At 37.3% G+C, this 14249-nt stretch overlaps 1 protein-coding gene across 1 annotated transcript; it reads right to left on the reverse strand.

The window, feature by feature from the left end:
- Positions 1-508: 508 nt before the first annotated feature.
- Positions 509-13550, reverse strand: ccni2 (cyclin I family, member 2). Its single transcript, XM_020925036.2, has 7 exons — positions 13212-13550; positions 10942-11098; positions 9473-9607; positions 8014-8088; positions 7773-7913; positions 2793-3047; positions 509-1941 (listed from the first exon to the last, which is right to left on the reverse strand). The coding sequence occupies exons 2-7, from the start codon at positions 11053-11055 to the stop codon at positions 1651-1653; spliced, it is 1011 nt and encodes a 336-aa protein (XP_020780695.1). The 5' UTR covers positions 11056-11098; positions 13212-13550; the 3' UTR covers positions 509-1650.
- Between the last annotated feature and the right edge of the window lie 699 nt (positions 13551-14249).

Below are 14249 nucleotides of genomic sequence, written 5' to 3' on the forward strand. Positions count from 1 at the left end.
AATACTGGACTCACCTCCAGGTCCAAGTATGGCTCTGGTCTACACATCTATCTCTAGTCTCAGCTGGTTCATCTGCACTCAGTCTTATGTCCATCAGTTTAGTGTGTATGTGAGGCTGTTTGAAAGTGGGGTTGGATGGTTGTGAGGTAGTGTTGTGTGTAGTTTCTGCAAGTCACCAGTAAAATACTGCACATGGTTGCCTGGCCAGACAAGACCAAACACTGATGTATGAACAGAGTGTAGGACAGGCAGTACTAGAACTACTGATTATTCAGTTCAGAAGGGAACAACCAAAACCACAATGTGGCTCACTAATTTAATAAGTACTTAATGATTAAAATTCAAATTTTTCACCCAGTTCATTCTTAAAATGATTAAATTTCTATTATACAGTCATACTGTCATTACTATCCCATCCTCCATCTGTCCCATGACTTGACCTGGACCCTCTCCAGGCTCCTCATGTGTTCAGATGGTGTGATCATGTGGAATAAACCAGAAAGCACCATTTTGACTTTTTAAGTCTCAGCTTTATTGTTTTTTTCATGGAAACAAAGAATAGCTGCCTTTGTATTGGAAGAAACATGTTGAAGACAAAGTAAACTGACGAGTGGAGCAACAGTTTGGAACAGTAACCAGTTCACGCTGAGGTCAAGCAGAAAATTACATCAAATGTCTTTAGAGTTTGGAGTGAAGACCTTCAACAGAGACAACACAAATGCAGTTTCACTGATCATATTGTGTTTCCATCGTTTTCTTTTTAAAAGCAAAGATACAGATTGTGCTAAATAAAAGCAGATTAAATTAAATGTCCCCTTTATGGGAACAGACATAACATGTTTTAACTTAAGTTTTAAATATTGTTAATGCAGGAATACTAAACACTAGGATCTAAGAGTGTGTTCTACCGATGCTGATCATGAAGATGTGAATCTCATGATGCCAGTTCATCTGGAGCTAACCCCTCATCTAAGTCTTTGAAAGTGACAGGTGTAACCGGACAACAGTGAGTTTGTGCAGCATTTGTTATGAAAGTAAAGCTTTTCCAAACGTAACGAGTACAGAAACGCGCAAATGTTAAGTAAAAGGAAGTAAAAGGTTAAAATAACATTAAAGACTTCTGAAAAAATATAGTTTTATAATAAAAAAGCTTGTATTTCTCTGAAAGTGCTGTTAGGCTCGGGGAGAACCGGAGCACCACAAACTAAATCTGGATCGACTCTCAGAACATAATAACCACGCGTTCCACTTATCGATTAGCTTCACATTAAAACAAAACCGTCTCTGGGTTCAAAAGGTAGATTAAAAATACAAAAAGGTGAACAGGTTAACAGCTGGGATGGACCATTGCAGCCCTGTCTCAAAGTGAAACATTCAGTCTAAGGTTTTCCTGTTTTGTAGCATCAGAGTTTAACACACCCATCTCTCTAGTCAAAGAAAATTGGCTGCCAACACGTACAAAGGATTCACAAATTAAAAAAAAAAAACACAAAACAAACCTAAAACTAAAATCTGACCAAGACGCTTAATTGGTCACTGGTTCAAAAACACGACAGGTAGGTAACCTATGGTCGTTCAAACCTTAACTTTTGGACCTTCATAGTAAGTGAATGTAATTTCCGACTAAGAATTGGACAGTGTATTCCTCCTTTAGATGACGGGAGGGTGGAGTGGTGGGCAGGGGGACACGTTTTTCATAGACACTCCGTTGCTAGAATCGGGCATCATCTCCTCGCTGTACAAGCACCCGAAACCGTCGTAGTAGTCGTCGTGCTCGCCCTGGTCGCGTTGGCCCCTCCCCCTGCGTGCCCCTGGCCTCTCTGTCTCCCCGATCTGAGCCGTGTCCAGGATGTAGACAGCGTTTGTGGACAGGGAGAACTCCAGACTGTGGAGGTACTCGTCCACCGTCTCCCTGCAGTGGATCAACTCGCCACTGTCCACCTGAAAACAACACATGTATATTATTAATTGGTTTAATTTATGAAAACTCAAATCGAGCCATAGACAATAATCATAACAAATTTTGTTTCAAGTTATACAATATTTCTCAGTAAATCCCTAGAATATTAAACCCAATCATTTTCATCTTTATTTTTTAATTATTTATTTAATTTTATTTCTTTATTATTATTATTTTTTTTTAGCAATTATTTAAAAGTTATGGACAAAAGCTGAATAAATAAATACAAAAATACAAGTTAAAAGCTATTTGCTGAGATCAGAGGTGTTGGGTCTTCCTCAATGGTTTATTCAGAGAAGAGACATGAAGAACTCATCATTTCTACAGCAAATTATTGTAGAAGTTAAAATTCACTTTTCACATTGTAAAAAAATTATATATTTAGCTGGTATATACAATTATCTGTGGCATGATTGTGTAAACATAGCCCGATTTATAGCGTAATAGCTTTTCTGTTTCCTTAGTGAATCAGATTTGTCAATATTGGACTGATACAGAAGAGATGTACAAAAACCCTTTAAGACCAATACCTATATTGACTACAAAAATTAAATAAGTAGTGCAAATAAATAAATAAATACATACAGAGCCCAAAAATGTTACTGCAAAACATGACAGGCCTCTTACTAGGCTTCAGAGGAGCAACTTGTGTCTTCTCATAATCAGCCAACTTTCTATAGGGCAATATTTAATTCTTTTTACCAATATTGTTAAAAAGAACTGAATGCCATGAAATATCCAAAAGAGACAATGTAATCAATCATGAAACTCGCTACCCCATCACATTGTAGAATATGAAAAGCACCAGTAATAGTTGAAGCTTTGTCCTGACCTGTGCCTTCTTCATCAGATCGTTGCAGATGGAGAACCAGTCGGGGGTGAGCGCCTCCAGCTCCAAAGTGATGATGGCCAAAGCCAACGTGGAGCCCTTGAACTGCCAGAGCTGGTGGCAGGCCATACAGTGCTGCACCTGCCTGGTCCACAGCGCCCCCTGGAGGCCCGAGGGTCTGTTCTGATGGGCCACCCCGGAGCCCAGGCCGATGGACGGGATGAGGAAGGGCTGTCCCGAAACCAGCAGGGCGTGGAACTGAAGAGAGGGAGACAGAAACGCAGGGAAAAATTCAACACGGACCAAAAAACTTTAACATCCTTTTGTCTTGTTAGAACATCTATGTGCAGGGTGGCCACCTAAAGACTTACATTTACTCTGTTCGTCCTGATTGTCTGTAGACTTCATTTGGTCTTGCTCTAGATAAGAGTTAAGTTATGGTTTATTAACAATGCAAGTAAGAAACTGATAAAAGTAATTAGGGTGGGGCAAGTTGTGAAATTTGGAGATGCATATGTGCAAACTTTAACTTCTCAAAATTGTAAGTCTAAATGTTTGAAGTTCTACAGTTTAGAGCCCATTTAGCCTGTATTTTCCTTTTGTTCCAAGCAAAATGGGGCAAAATTAAACTTCCATTAGTCATTTTTCCTTTTCTTTTTTTATCCTGAATTTTCTGAGAACCAGTAAAAATGAAGGATATTCATTGTCCCACCAATTTACATGAAATTTAGAACGGACTAAATGGCTGAGAAGGACAACGTGGTCACCCTATCAACATCCCATAATAGATCTAGTTGTACATCGTTTTTACAGATTCTCGTGCTGCTCGAGTGTCGCAGCTTTGTGTATACTTTGAAAGCAGCGCAGATCTCCCATCATGCCCCTCTCTGCCAGTGGATTCATGGCAACTAGTTCGTATTGTATTGTACGTGCAGTGCTCCTCTGTGGTCCATTATAGGCAGTAACTGTTAGACCTGTTTGAGTGGGGCTGATGTGTTCAAGGACCCGGGATTTTCTTCACAAACTGTCACACTGTTGAAAAGCGTCACATTTTACGGTCCAGTACAGGGATGGTATTCTAATATGACTTCAATGGAAAATTAACCGAGACAAACTAGACTGGAGGCAAATATTTGAATGTGTGCAAACGGACCAAGTAGCCATGTTTTCTGCTAGTTTACAGTCTTCATAATGTATTTCTTTTTTTTTATTTCAGAGTAGTAATGAAGTGCATACAAAATAGTTAGAGGGAAATATTAGCAGATTTTTAAAAGGATTTCACATCAACAAATTAACCCAATACCATTTTTGTATGGAGGGAATTTCTGTTAAGACAATCCATAGTGACAACTCATAGCCAGTACTACCATAACTATTTTGTATCCACTGAATCAAGCCAAGAAAAAAACAAAACAAAAAAAAACAATGGACAATTGTGTTCACCAGACAACAGACCGTGCATTGACAAGAGGCAACAGCAGTGTGACAGCAAGTGAAGAAAACATTTGCTAATCAAAATGCTGAAGTATCGATGATTTTACACATATTACAAAGTTTTGTAGATCATTTTAATTATCTGTGTGGAAAAATAGAAGCTTAGGAGTATATGGGAAGGCAAACTCAAAGCACGTGTTCATTGGACCCCTAGCTGTGTTTCTATCTTCCTACAAATTAAACATTATAATTTAAAGGAATACAATTATTTAGAATAGCATTTACAATCACAGACTCTGCCTTCCCAAAATTTGTTATGAGATCTATTGTTTAAAGCTGTAGTAGTGAGAAGTATTGAAGATTTTATTTTAACCGTTTTACAAAGAATCTTTATCAAGAAAATTTTAAACTAAAGATTGAGGAGAATGTAGACGAGAAAGCACTATATGTATTCATTTTAGAATATTTATTTAAAATGTGATTATTTCAATATTTTAGAGAGGGAAAAAAAGTCTTTATTTTAATATGTTTTTATTGAGACACTGAGTATTTATTTTCAAAGTATTGGATTTTGTAAAGGCTAGGAGTAGTAGTAGATGTAGATGCGTAGTAGTAGATGTAGATGAGTAGAATAGGCATAGGTTTAGTTTTACAGCACTAGAGTTTCATTCAGAGGGAATACAGCAGTAGCGTGGTCATTTTATCTAGAGCGCACCGATTCTTTGTGCCAAGTCTACTTTTGGTGACGATGGTTTGTGGCTTTAAACGTTCTTCCTGCAGGGCAAACATTAAACTAAGGCCTCTCGCTGTACACTTTGTTGCCATGTACTGTATTCTAAAACATCTTTTAAATAAACCCAACGAGAACCCCGTATACCCATTTAACTGACAAATCAGAAATCCAGGTGTTTACCAATGTGCATTTTGTACTAAAATATAAATCAGAATAAAACTAAAAGAGAAAAAGGTGTGCTATAATGTAAGACACATTATGAGAATGCTGGGGAACTGTCCAAATCTGTCCTAAAACCGCTCAATTTGCTTAAAGTTCATATGACAGGTTTTAATGTTTTATAATTATGACTTAGTTTGGTGGTTGCTTTGTGGAAAAAAGTTTAGAAGAAAAATCAAAAACAAAAAAAAAACATTACGTATGATGATAATGAACACCTTTGTCATTTCACAAAATAAAAAAGGCATTACAATTTATTTTCTAAACCATAACTATTGTTCACTTAGTTCTGGCCCTTGTTGGCATTATGGTTGCTAGGTAACAGTTAAAGGATTATCTCCTTTTCTGTTGTCCAAACAGGATGTAAAATTATACTTTAACCTGTCATGTGTGCTTTAAAAACTAGGATTCAGTGAGTGCCAAAATGATGACGTGATGGTTAAATTTCTACTATTTATAAAACAATATGATTTTAAACCCTTATATTTCGCCAGTAAACATCGCCTCCGGTCTGCTTGAGTCATCAGCTTTAGATTCTGGGTCAGCAGAAGTGCCTTGGCCTCATGCGTAACTTCCTCTAATCCTCCTGACCTACAGTTTACAACAGGTCACAATTTACTTTGCCCGGTGTTAATGAGTGACCAGGATAGTTTGACTTTATTATCTATTTATTCATCTTAACGTTGGCTGCAAACATGCTGAACAGCTGCTCTTCATGCCCGGAGGTCTTTGTTAAACTGGCATAAAAATCACTTAAAATGTTAACTTAACCAAGGTTACATGGACTGGCTTTTTACATATGGAACTTAAAATGACTAGAAAATTGAGAACAAGAGAAACGGACACATGCTTCTTGCTTAGTGTAATAAAATTTGTCACCATTTATTTTTAGTTGGTTTACTTTCCGATCTCGCTGTAAATATTGGTACTTTGCAGAGACCATTGTGCTGGGGGCGTTCTATACGTTTATCTATGGCGGAGTGTTCAGCAGATACCATGCTGACACAAAGCACACGCAAACATTACCAAAAAAGTTTCAGAATTGTCTGAAAACTCAAGAAAGGCTTTTGATTTTTCGGAAAAAAGATGAGCAACGAATAGGGATGCAACAATATCCAAATCTCTCGGTACGATATTTTCACGATATACATCTCACGGTATGATATTTATTGCGATATTTTGTGGAGGCTTGCAAACAAAACTGTTAATGTGCTACTTTTTCAAGACTGAATCCAACGAACTAAGACTTAAAAGTGCTTAAAACTGTTATTTCTTCTTGTAGTCTGCACTGAAATGGAGCAAAGGATCATGGTCTAAATAGTTCCCTCTGTCTTTTTTTAGCTAATGCTGCACCATAACTCTTAATTTAAGCAAAGAGACTTGTAATTCGATATATTTTGATGGTCCAAGATATTATTGTGAGAGATGATACCATATCACGATATTTTGGTTATTGTTACATCCCTAGTAACTAACTTAAAAACTGTTTGCTCACCTGTTGTAGTTCCACCTGTTAGTCATTTTGTACCAAGTCTATTCTTTCCGGTCAAATTGTGTCAAAACGAAGCTCAGATTTAAATCTAACTTAAGTAACAGAGCTTCAGACAGAGCAGTGCCCAAAGTTAGCGTCACACCCCCAAGAAATGTTGACAACAGCAGCTGCAAAGTATCAATATAAGGCGACGTGGCAAAGTGTGTTGACTCAATACTGAAATGACCTAAAAACTTCGACAAAAAGCAAATGTTTATCTTCTTTAAAGTCGTTTCAGTTACTTCACTGACAGTTTGAGGTTATGCGTATCAGGGCTGTATACTTAAAGGGTGGGGTGCTCTAAAGGGGATACAGATGTATGTTATAGAAAAAGACACAATAGATTTAAAGTGCACAATGTTTAAAAGGACCAACTGTGATCTGAAATGCTGGCTACAGTTTTGGTTGTTGTGGTTCGTGTACCCCTGAGGAAATGGCATGTCACGTGTGCTTTTTGTATCACTTACTTTTTCAAGTGCAGGGCCTTCAACTGTCAATGTGTAAATGCCTGAGATGTTTGTGCAGCGAGAAAACAAATGCATCCATGTACAAAACTATACGGCATTTTAAAACTTGGTCTTGCTTGAATAAAATCAATATTGCTGGTTTTAAAACTGATCTTTCATAGTTTAAATTTGTGTGTTTGGCCTATTTATTGAAGTATTAACTGCCAACAGCCTGACAAAATAGAAATCTGGATCGGTATAAAATTTGTACTTTTCTAAAAACTTTATATTTGTAGTCAATATATGGAAATTTTTCTGCCAAAATTCTACCAAGACCATTATTTTTCTTCATCCACAGGTTTCAGATTGATGAAAAATATGCAGTTACCATTGAAATTAATTATGCAAAACCAAATAACCCATATTTTGATAATTTTTTGGTGTAAAAAATAAATAAATACTACAAACTGGAGGCTGAAACCAATACACAATATCTGAGCCTGACCCAATGAATCTACCCTCTTATTTTGTAACCAGAATTTACACAAAAATGCAAAATGCTTTGACAGTTGGAGGCCCCTCTTCCCTTTCGCATCGCTTGCCCGTTTGTCTGAACTTACGATGTGAATGAAGTCCACTGGTGTGGCGGTGTACAGGTCCCAGTGCAGTTTGTCCAGAATGATGCGCTCCATGCGAAGGATCTCTGCTGTGGAGAAGCTGCAGCCGCTCAGCACAACCAGGTCCTTCACACAGCCAATGACCTGTTTATGAGACCACGAGGAAATATAAAAGTAAATAAATATGGTTTTCAAATAGCTCCGTGTGGCGTGTTTTATGTCGTGGGGAGCTTTTGGATCGCACCTCATCTTCCTCGTTAATTTTGGCAGCCAGGATCAGAGAGGTGAACGCCATGCACTTCAGGTATTTTGGCTGGGCCTGACGAAAGACAAAGACATATTTAGACTCAGATAAAAATACAATATAAAGCTATTTTTTGGCTTAAAGCAAACTTATTATGCAAAATTGACTAGTAACCATGTTCTGGAATGTTTCACAGTATGGTATTAAACCTTTTCTATCTTCATGGAGACCAAACTGTTCTGTTTTTCTTGTTTTATTTGAATTATAAAACCACCTGTAAGTGAGTGCATGTGAAGTAGAGCGGCTTAATGTCAAACTGTGCAACATTCCAGAACAGAGCAATGACATATTTATAGAAACAAGCAGGTGACCAAAAAATTACATAGTGCACCTTTAACTTCAACTTAAAAAAAATTTAAAATTAAAAATCCTAGATAGTGCTCGCTAATGTGACATGCAGTTATCCATTGGTCAGAAGTCTTTGCAACGTCTAGGAACAGAAGAGTTGGTTTAGTTTCATAACAGCGTCATGGTGCCTTGGGGTGAAATCGTAACCTATTTTTTTGACAAGGTAATTTACTGCTGCACCTGAATCTTGCATACTTGAAATTAAAGTCGGAATTTCCCCTTGACCTGCTCAAACTTTTTTTTTAATAACATTTTTACAACTTTTTATTGATAGGATATTATATGAAATGGTAAATTGCTCATAAAAGAACAAGAACTAAGACCTAACTACTGAATGTTCAATGCGCTTCTAATTATTCCGTGTACTGTTAAAAAGTACACAGATTTTTCTTTTATTAAGCAAATATATATCTTGCTTGTTTTTTTGTGTTTGTTTTTTTTTATGTTTTTGTTGGTTAAAAATACTTTCAAAACATGTCTTAGTGTGTGAGTCTAGTTTCCTTTCCAGAGATCTGACTTGTAACTTAGCCTGGCTGAGCTTAATGCCATACTGAGGAATGTTTTCGACGGAACATTCTGGGTAAAGCAATGACATCCCTGGAGACAAAGTAGGATATGTGCACAGTGCATCTTTAAAACTGTAAAATAAGATGCAAACAACTTAAAAATATTCATTATGCAAATGTATTTCCTTCCTTGTCCTTCACACGAGCTTTACTAAATCTGTTCAGCTGATAAAGTTGGCAGGCTATACTTGCAGATGTTCTAAAGCGTGGAAAACAACTCAAGGTTAAACTTGGTAAATGATTATACGAGCAGTCAGGCCATAGAGGTTATCAGTTGTCTGTTTCTGATTGTTGGTCAAACATTTCGTTTGACAAAACAGCACTGAAATCTAAACTGTGACTAATGACATATTGGCCACATAAACCAACATCTAGTCTTATCATGGTCAACACATTAGTTTTTTACCAGGTTGTTCAGATATTGTTCAGGTATAGCTCAAGACCATTCTAAACATATTCAGAAAAAGGTTAATTTACAGTGGTACCTTGACAGTGGACAGCATGCGGTGGAGGATGCACACGCCCAAAGCGAAGGTCTCGGGGCAGAAGCGGAAGCAGCGGCTCATCTCCCCGACCCATCGGATCACCTCCTGGTGCTGGGCTGAAGAGGTGTCAGTGCCCTGTGGGACAGAGGGGTGGACCTTTATCACTCCATGTTCAGAGAACTCAAATTTGTTTAATAATGGACCATTCTTGAGGATCTCAAATCAAAATACTCCATTAAAAAGAATTATTGATTTTGCAACAATTTTCATGCAATTACTATAGCTTTAGCATAACATCATTAGACCAACATCGCCTCTACAAATTCTATGGGCAACAATCTATGGGAATAGTTGCCACTTTTCCACCCAAAAAGCATGTTAAATATCTGTTCTCTGTAATACTGCTGAGAATTTAAATCTCAGTTCTGTTCCAAGTTTGAGCAAGAATTGGAGTGGTTTCAATCCTACCAGCACCTGTCCTAGTGTTCTGCAAAATAAAATCAAGACTGTAGTATAGAAACTAAGTTTTCTTCTACTGGGTATCCCCAGGTTTGACTACCTCAAATTTAAGATTTTTTTAAGAGCTTTTTAAGACCACTTAAATGAAAATTAAGACCAACATTGCACCCATTATGCGGGCGAAAAACACCAGATCCAATTCGAATAATGACCAACCAACTACTGCATCTAGAATTTAAGAGCCACTGTGGATTAAACAGACACTTCCCCGTGATCCATCCAGTGTCTTCCTCCACTATACTGGTTGTTTACTCATTGCCGTCAGTGCCAGAAACCAAAATATTGTTTGCACATACTCCAAATTAGACGTTCATTCACATTACATGATTGCACGTTGTTGTTGTTGTTTTTTTCCCTGTTTATCATTGCACTGCAGCCTGGTTGAGTTTAAAAAAAAAAAAAAACAGGCTAATGAAATTTAAAGACCTTTGTGAAAAAATAAGACTTGGACAACAAAATTTAAGACTTTTTAAGACCTTAATTTAGGAACATGAAATTTAAGACCTTTTTAAGACTTTTAATACCCCACAGCTAACAAATTTTCTATATAGGACAAAATGAACATTCTAAATGAAACACTGTAGTAGGTCTGTCATGATCACTATTATATCAACTTATCATTCAATATATGATAGATTGAACAATAATCTTTCCTCGGTCAGTATTTATTGTGCCTTTCCTTGCACTTGTGGAACATTTTTGGTTATTTTTCTGGCAATACAATGAGAGTTGAGTCATAAAAGTTATTGTGTCGGTGGCATATAGTAGTTTATCTTCTATATTTATCTCATTTATGATTTATTTATGGTATTAAAGTGAAACATTATACAATCCTTCACTTGTCCTTAGCAAATGGCCTACAAATCTTTCCACACCATGTACCATCAAGATTATTATCGGGTGTGATTTAGTGTTAAACAAGATCTCAAATGTAGAGCAGCTGCACAGACCTGGATGAGCCCGTTCTTGTAGACTGGGACCTTCCAGAGGCGAGCTTCCCGGTGCAGGGCAGCCTCCAGAAGAGTCAGGAGGCGCCGGTTCTCCACAGGACCAGGGAACTTCATCACCTCCACAGCACAGGCCAGGCTGCACCCAGGGCACGCACACCTGACAACAGCAACATCAGGCATCAGGATTCAGCAATAAAAAACACAACATTACACTTTCATTTCACTGGGGTTTAGTCACTTCAGTGGCACTGAAACACTGTGTGGGTTTAAGTTTGAGCAGGCTTCCTTCTGCTTTTGTGGCATTTATATCTCTACAGTTTACTTCCATTTTACTGAGGTGATGGTGTTGTCATGATACTAAATACTAAAATTTCAAACTTGATTTCAATACTAAAGATTTTGATAAGAAAGGAAGAAGAAAGGAAAGACAATTTTGCAAAAAGTACAGTCATTTTACCAATTTCCCCACTGTTGGACAAATACTTTCTTAATTTTATTTTTTATATTGTCTCTTGCATCTAAATGTGATAAACAGTCTCCGCCTTAGACACATCCACTGTAAATTTGTTTATTAAAGCCTGCCTCATTTGTCACGGTGAATGTTACATAAAGATTTGACTTTAGTTTGCTTTTCCTACAGCTGAGAATCAGGTGTGTTGCTCTCAGCTACACCTATTCTGTTGACAAAAACAGGCACCATTGCATAACTTCTGGATTGGCATTTGTTCAGGGAAGTTATTGATGATACAGCATGACTACTTCTATTTAAATGGGCGAGCACCTGACATTCCACATTACATGGAATGTAGGTAGTTCCCTGGTAGGTTATAATGCTTTTTCTTTCTTTTTCAAATGAGGAAACTGCCAATGAAACTGGTAAAATATCTTACATTATAGGAGTGTTAAAAGATTTTACTAGCCATTTTATGGTTTCTATTGGATGAAATAAAACTTAAAAGTGTATATTATTTTATATACACTACCAGTAAAAAAGTGTGGACAAACCATCTCATTTAATGTTTTTTTTTTCTTATTTTTTTACCACTTTCTACATTTTGTATACATACAGAAGACATCGAATATATGAAGGAAGATATATACAGAATTAGGTAGCACAGATTTTTTTCCCCTTGAAATATTTTGACCAAACAAAGGAAAGCAAAGTTAAAGAACTGTTTTTTAAATACATTTTATACTCAAATTCTAACTTTTGACTGGAATTGTTGTTTAAACAATGTTTAAACAACACCTTCTGTGTTCAGTGTTTTCTACAGAAGAGACCAAACATAGGAAGGAATATATATGGAATTAGGTAGTACAGATTTTTCCTCCCAAAATATTTTTGACCAAGCAAAGCTACTTTGAGGATCTGAAATTTTTTTTACATATATTTAACTCTTTTTACTTTGCTACTTAATTCCATATATCTTACTTCAACATTGTTATGCTTTCTGTACATACAGAAAATGTAGAAAGTAGTAAAATAATAATAATAATATTAATAATGGGAAAAATAGGACGGTGTGCCCAAACTTTTGACTGATAGTGCAAGTCAATAAAGAAAAGTAATTTCTACTGCAATCAGTGTAGTACTGTTGTTAGAGATAATTGTAATAAAACCGTAACATTACATCAGCAGACCCATAGTACAACTGCTTACATGCATAACCATTTTACTGTACACATTTTCACTGTAAAACACAACTTTACTTCCAGCTCACACTTAAAATAGAAATGCGCATTCCCTCAACAGAGCAGACAGAACCATTGTTCAAGAGGAAGCAGCTAGCCTTTCAAGACAGTCTGGCTGTGGCAGGATGCGTGCAAAAACTGCGTCATACACCATCAAAAACACAATATCTTCTACACAGACTTCCCAAAGAGAACCCCAAACGCCTTCTTCGCCATTTATAAGGGTTTAAACCAGGTCACCCCTGAATAAGGCTTCCTTTTCTAGCTGCCAAAAACTAACAGGGGGCAAATTGGGCAGCTATGTGGGCTATGCTGTCAACTATGCAGCAGGAAACAGGCGGAAAATTCCTCAGGCTCATCAATAACGACATTTTAAGATTTTTAGTCGATCCAGAAAGTAAAAATAATGTTTAAATATTAAGTTCATAGTTAAAACATCAAACATTGAGAGTGGATAGTTTAAAAAAAGCGATCCGAGTCCAAGAAGGCGCAGGCGGGATAATTAGCCGCAGCTGCTCTAGGCTCTTGGACAATACATATATTTTCCCCATTTTTTGCCCTCGCGTTTCGAATCTTACCTCTTCGATGTCAAAAGCCGAGTATCTCATCGACGGTAGGCGCATTTATACGGCTTTTATTCGTCCATTTTCACCGAAAGCAGCGAGCAAACAAATACGGGGAGGATGTCAGAAGAGAAAGCGAAGAGGGGGATTTGGGTGTTACGCGGTGCAAAAACAGAAATCAGCCGCATTATATTGGAATTAATAAGTGATCAAAAACTAAAAAGGCTCTAAGAAATTCAAATCATCGAAAAGTGGGTAAAAATAAGCGCAAAAATGGACGGGAGAGGAGAAATAAGAAAGGGATTGAGGGCAGGCTCTGTTTTGAACGCCAGGACGCCGCCCCCTCAGTGACGTCATGACGTTTTTTCTAATAAAATGTGTTACTGGGTCAAGCATACGGGCCCCTTCCTACAAAATGGTCGGACTTTAGCTGGAAATGGAAGATTACAAGATGGGGTGCCTCGAATTGTGCATTTTCTGCTTTTCTGCCTTTGCAATACAGTTGTTTGGATCAGATCTGCCGAGTTATTTGCACCCACAAACTCCTCCCACACAGCTGCCCATCCCCCAACGCAAAATAGTGATGTAATTGTGATCTGATTATTGCGTTTTTAGAAATGTAAACGCATCAAAGTCACATAAAACAAGCTACTTAACTTTCAAGTAACATGTTTTAGCATATTGCAGCGTTAAAACTTACCAAATCTTAAATCTGACCAAAGCAGAGACCTACTGAAAACTATGGGAGCTATTTGTGAAGGACACTTTGACATTGAGCCAGCCCAAGTCAGACCTAAAGCTGTAGGCCTGTATAGTAGCAGTAGTAGTAGTAGTAGTAGTAGTAGTAGTAGTAGTAGTAGTAGTAGTAGTAGTAGTAGTAGTAGTAGTAGTAGTAGTAGTAGTCATTTGTAGTGTCATTTTGCAGCACTACAAAACAAGACAAAACAAAACAGGCTACAACCCCATGGATCATGACCAAAAAGGTTTAGGCTGAAGTAAAAGGTATAATGCCTACCCCTATTAAACAATGATTAAACAATTCCTAGAAAAAAC

Source organism: Boleophthalmus pectinirostris, unplaced genomic scaffold (genome assembly GCF_026225935.1).
Source record: "Boleophthalmus pectinirostris isolate CB_2022bp ecotype Guang Dong unplaced genomic scaffold, ASM2622593v1 HiC_scaffold_12, whole genome shotgun sequence".
NCBI classification, from domain to species: domain Eukaryota; kingdom Metazoa; phylum Chordata; class Actinopteri; order Gobiiformes; family Gobiidae; genus Boleophthalmus; species Boleophthalmus pectinirostris.

Bases quoted from the DNA above. Each gene is read 5' to 3' on its own strand.
- ccni2 (XM_020925036.2), bottom strand. From the start codon at position 11,055: ATGAAGTTCCCTGGTCCTGTGGAGAACCGGCGCCTCCTGACTCTTCTG. The intron at 3,048-7,772 runs GTAAGTTCAGAC...CCCTCTCTTCAG, and splicing joins CAGTGGACTTCATTCACATC to TTCCACGCCCTGCTGGTTTC. The intron at 1,942-2,792 runs GTCAGGACAAAG...TGTTGTTTTCAG, and splicing joins ATCTGATGAAGAAGGCACAG to GTGGACAGTGGCGAGTTGAT.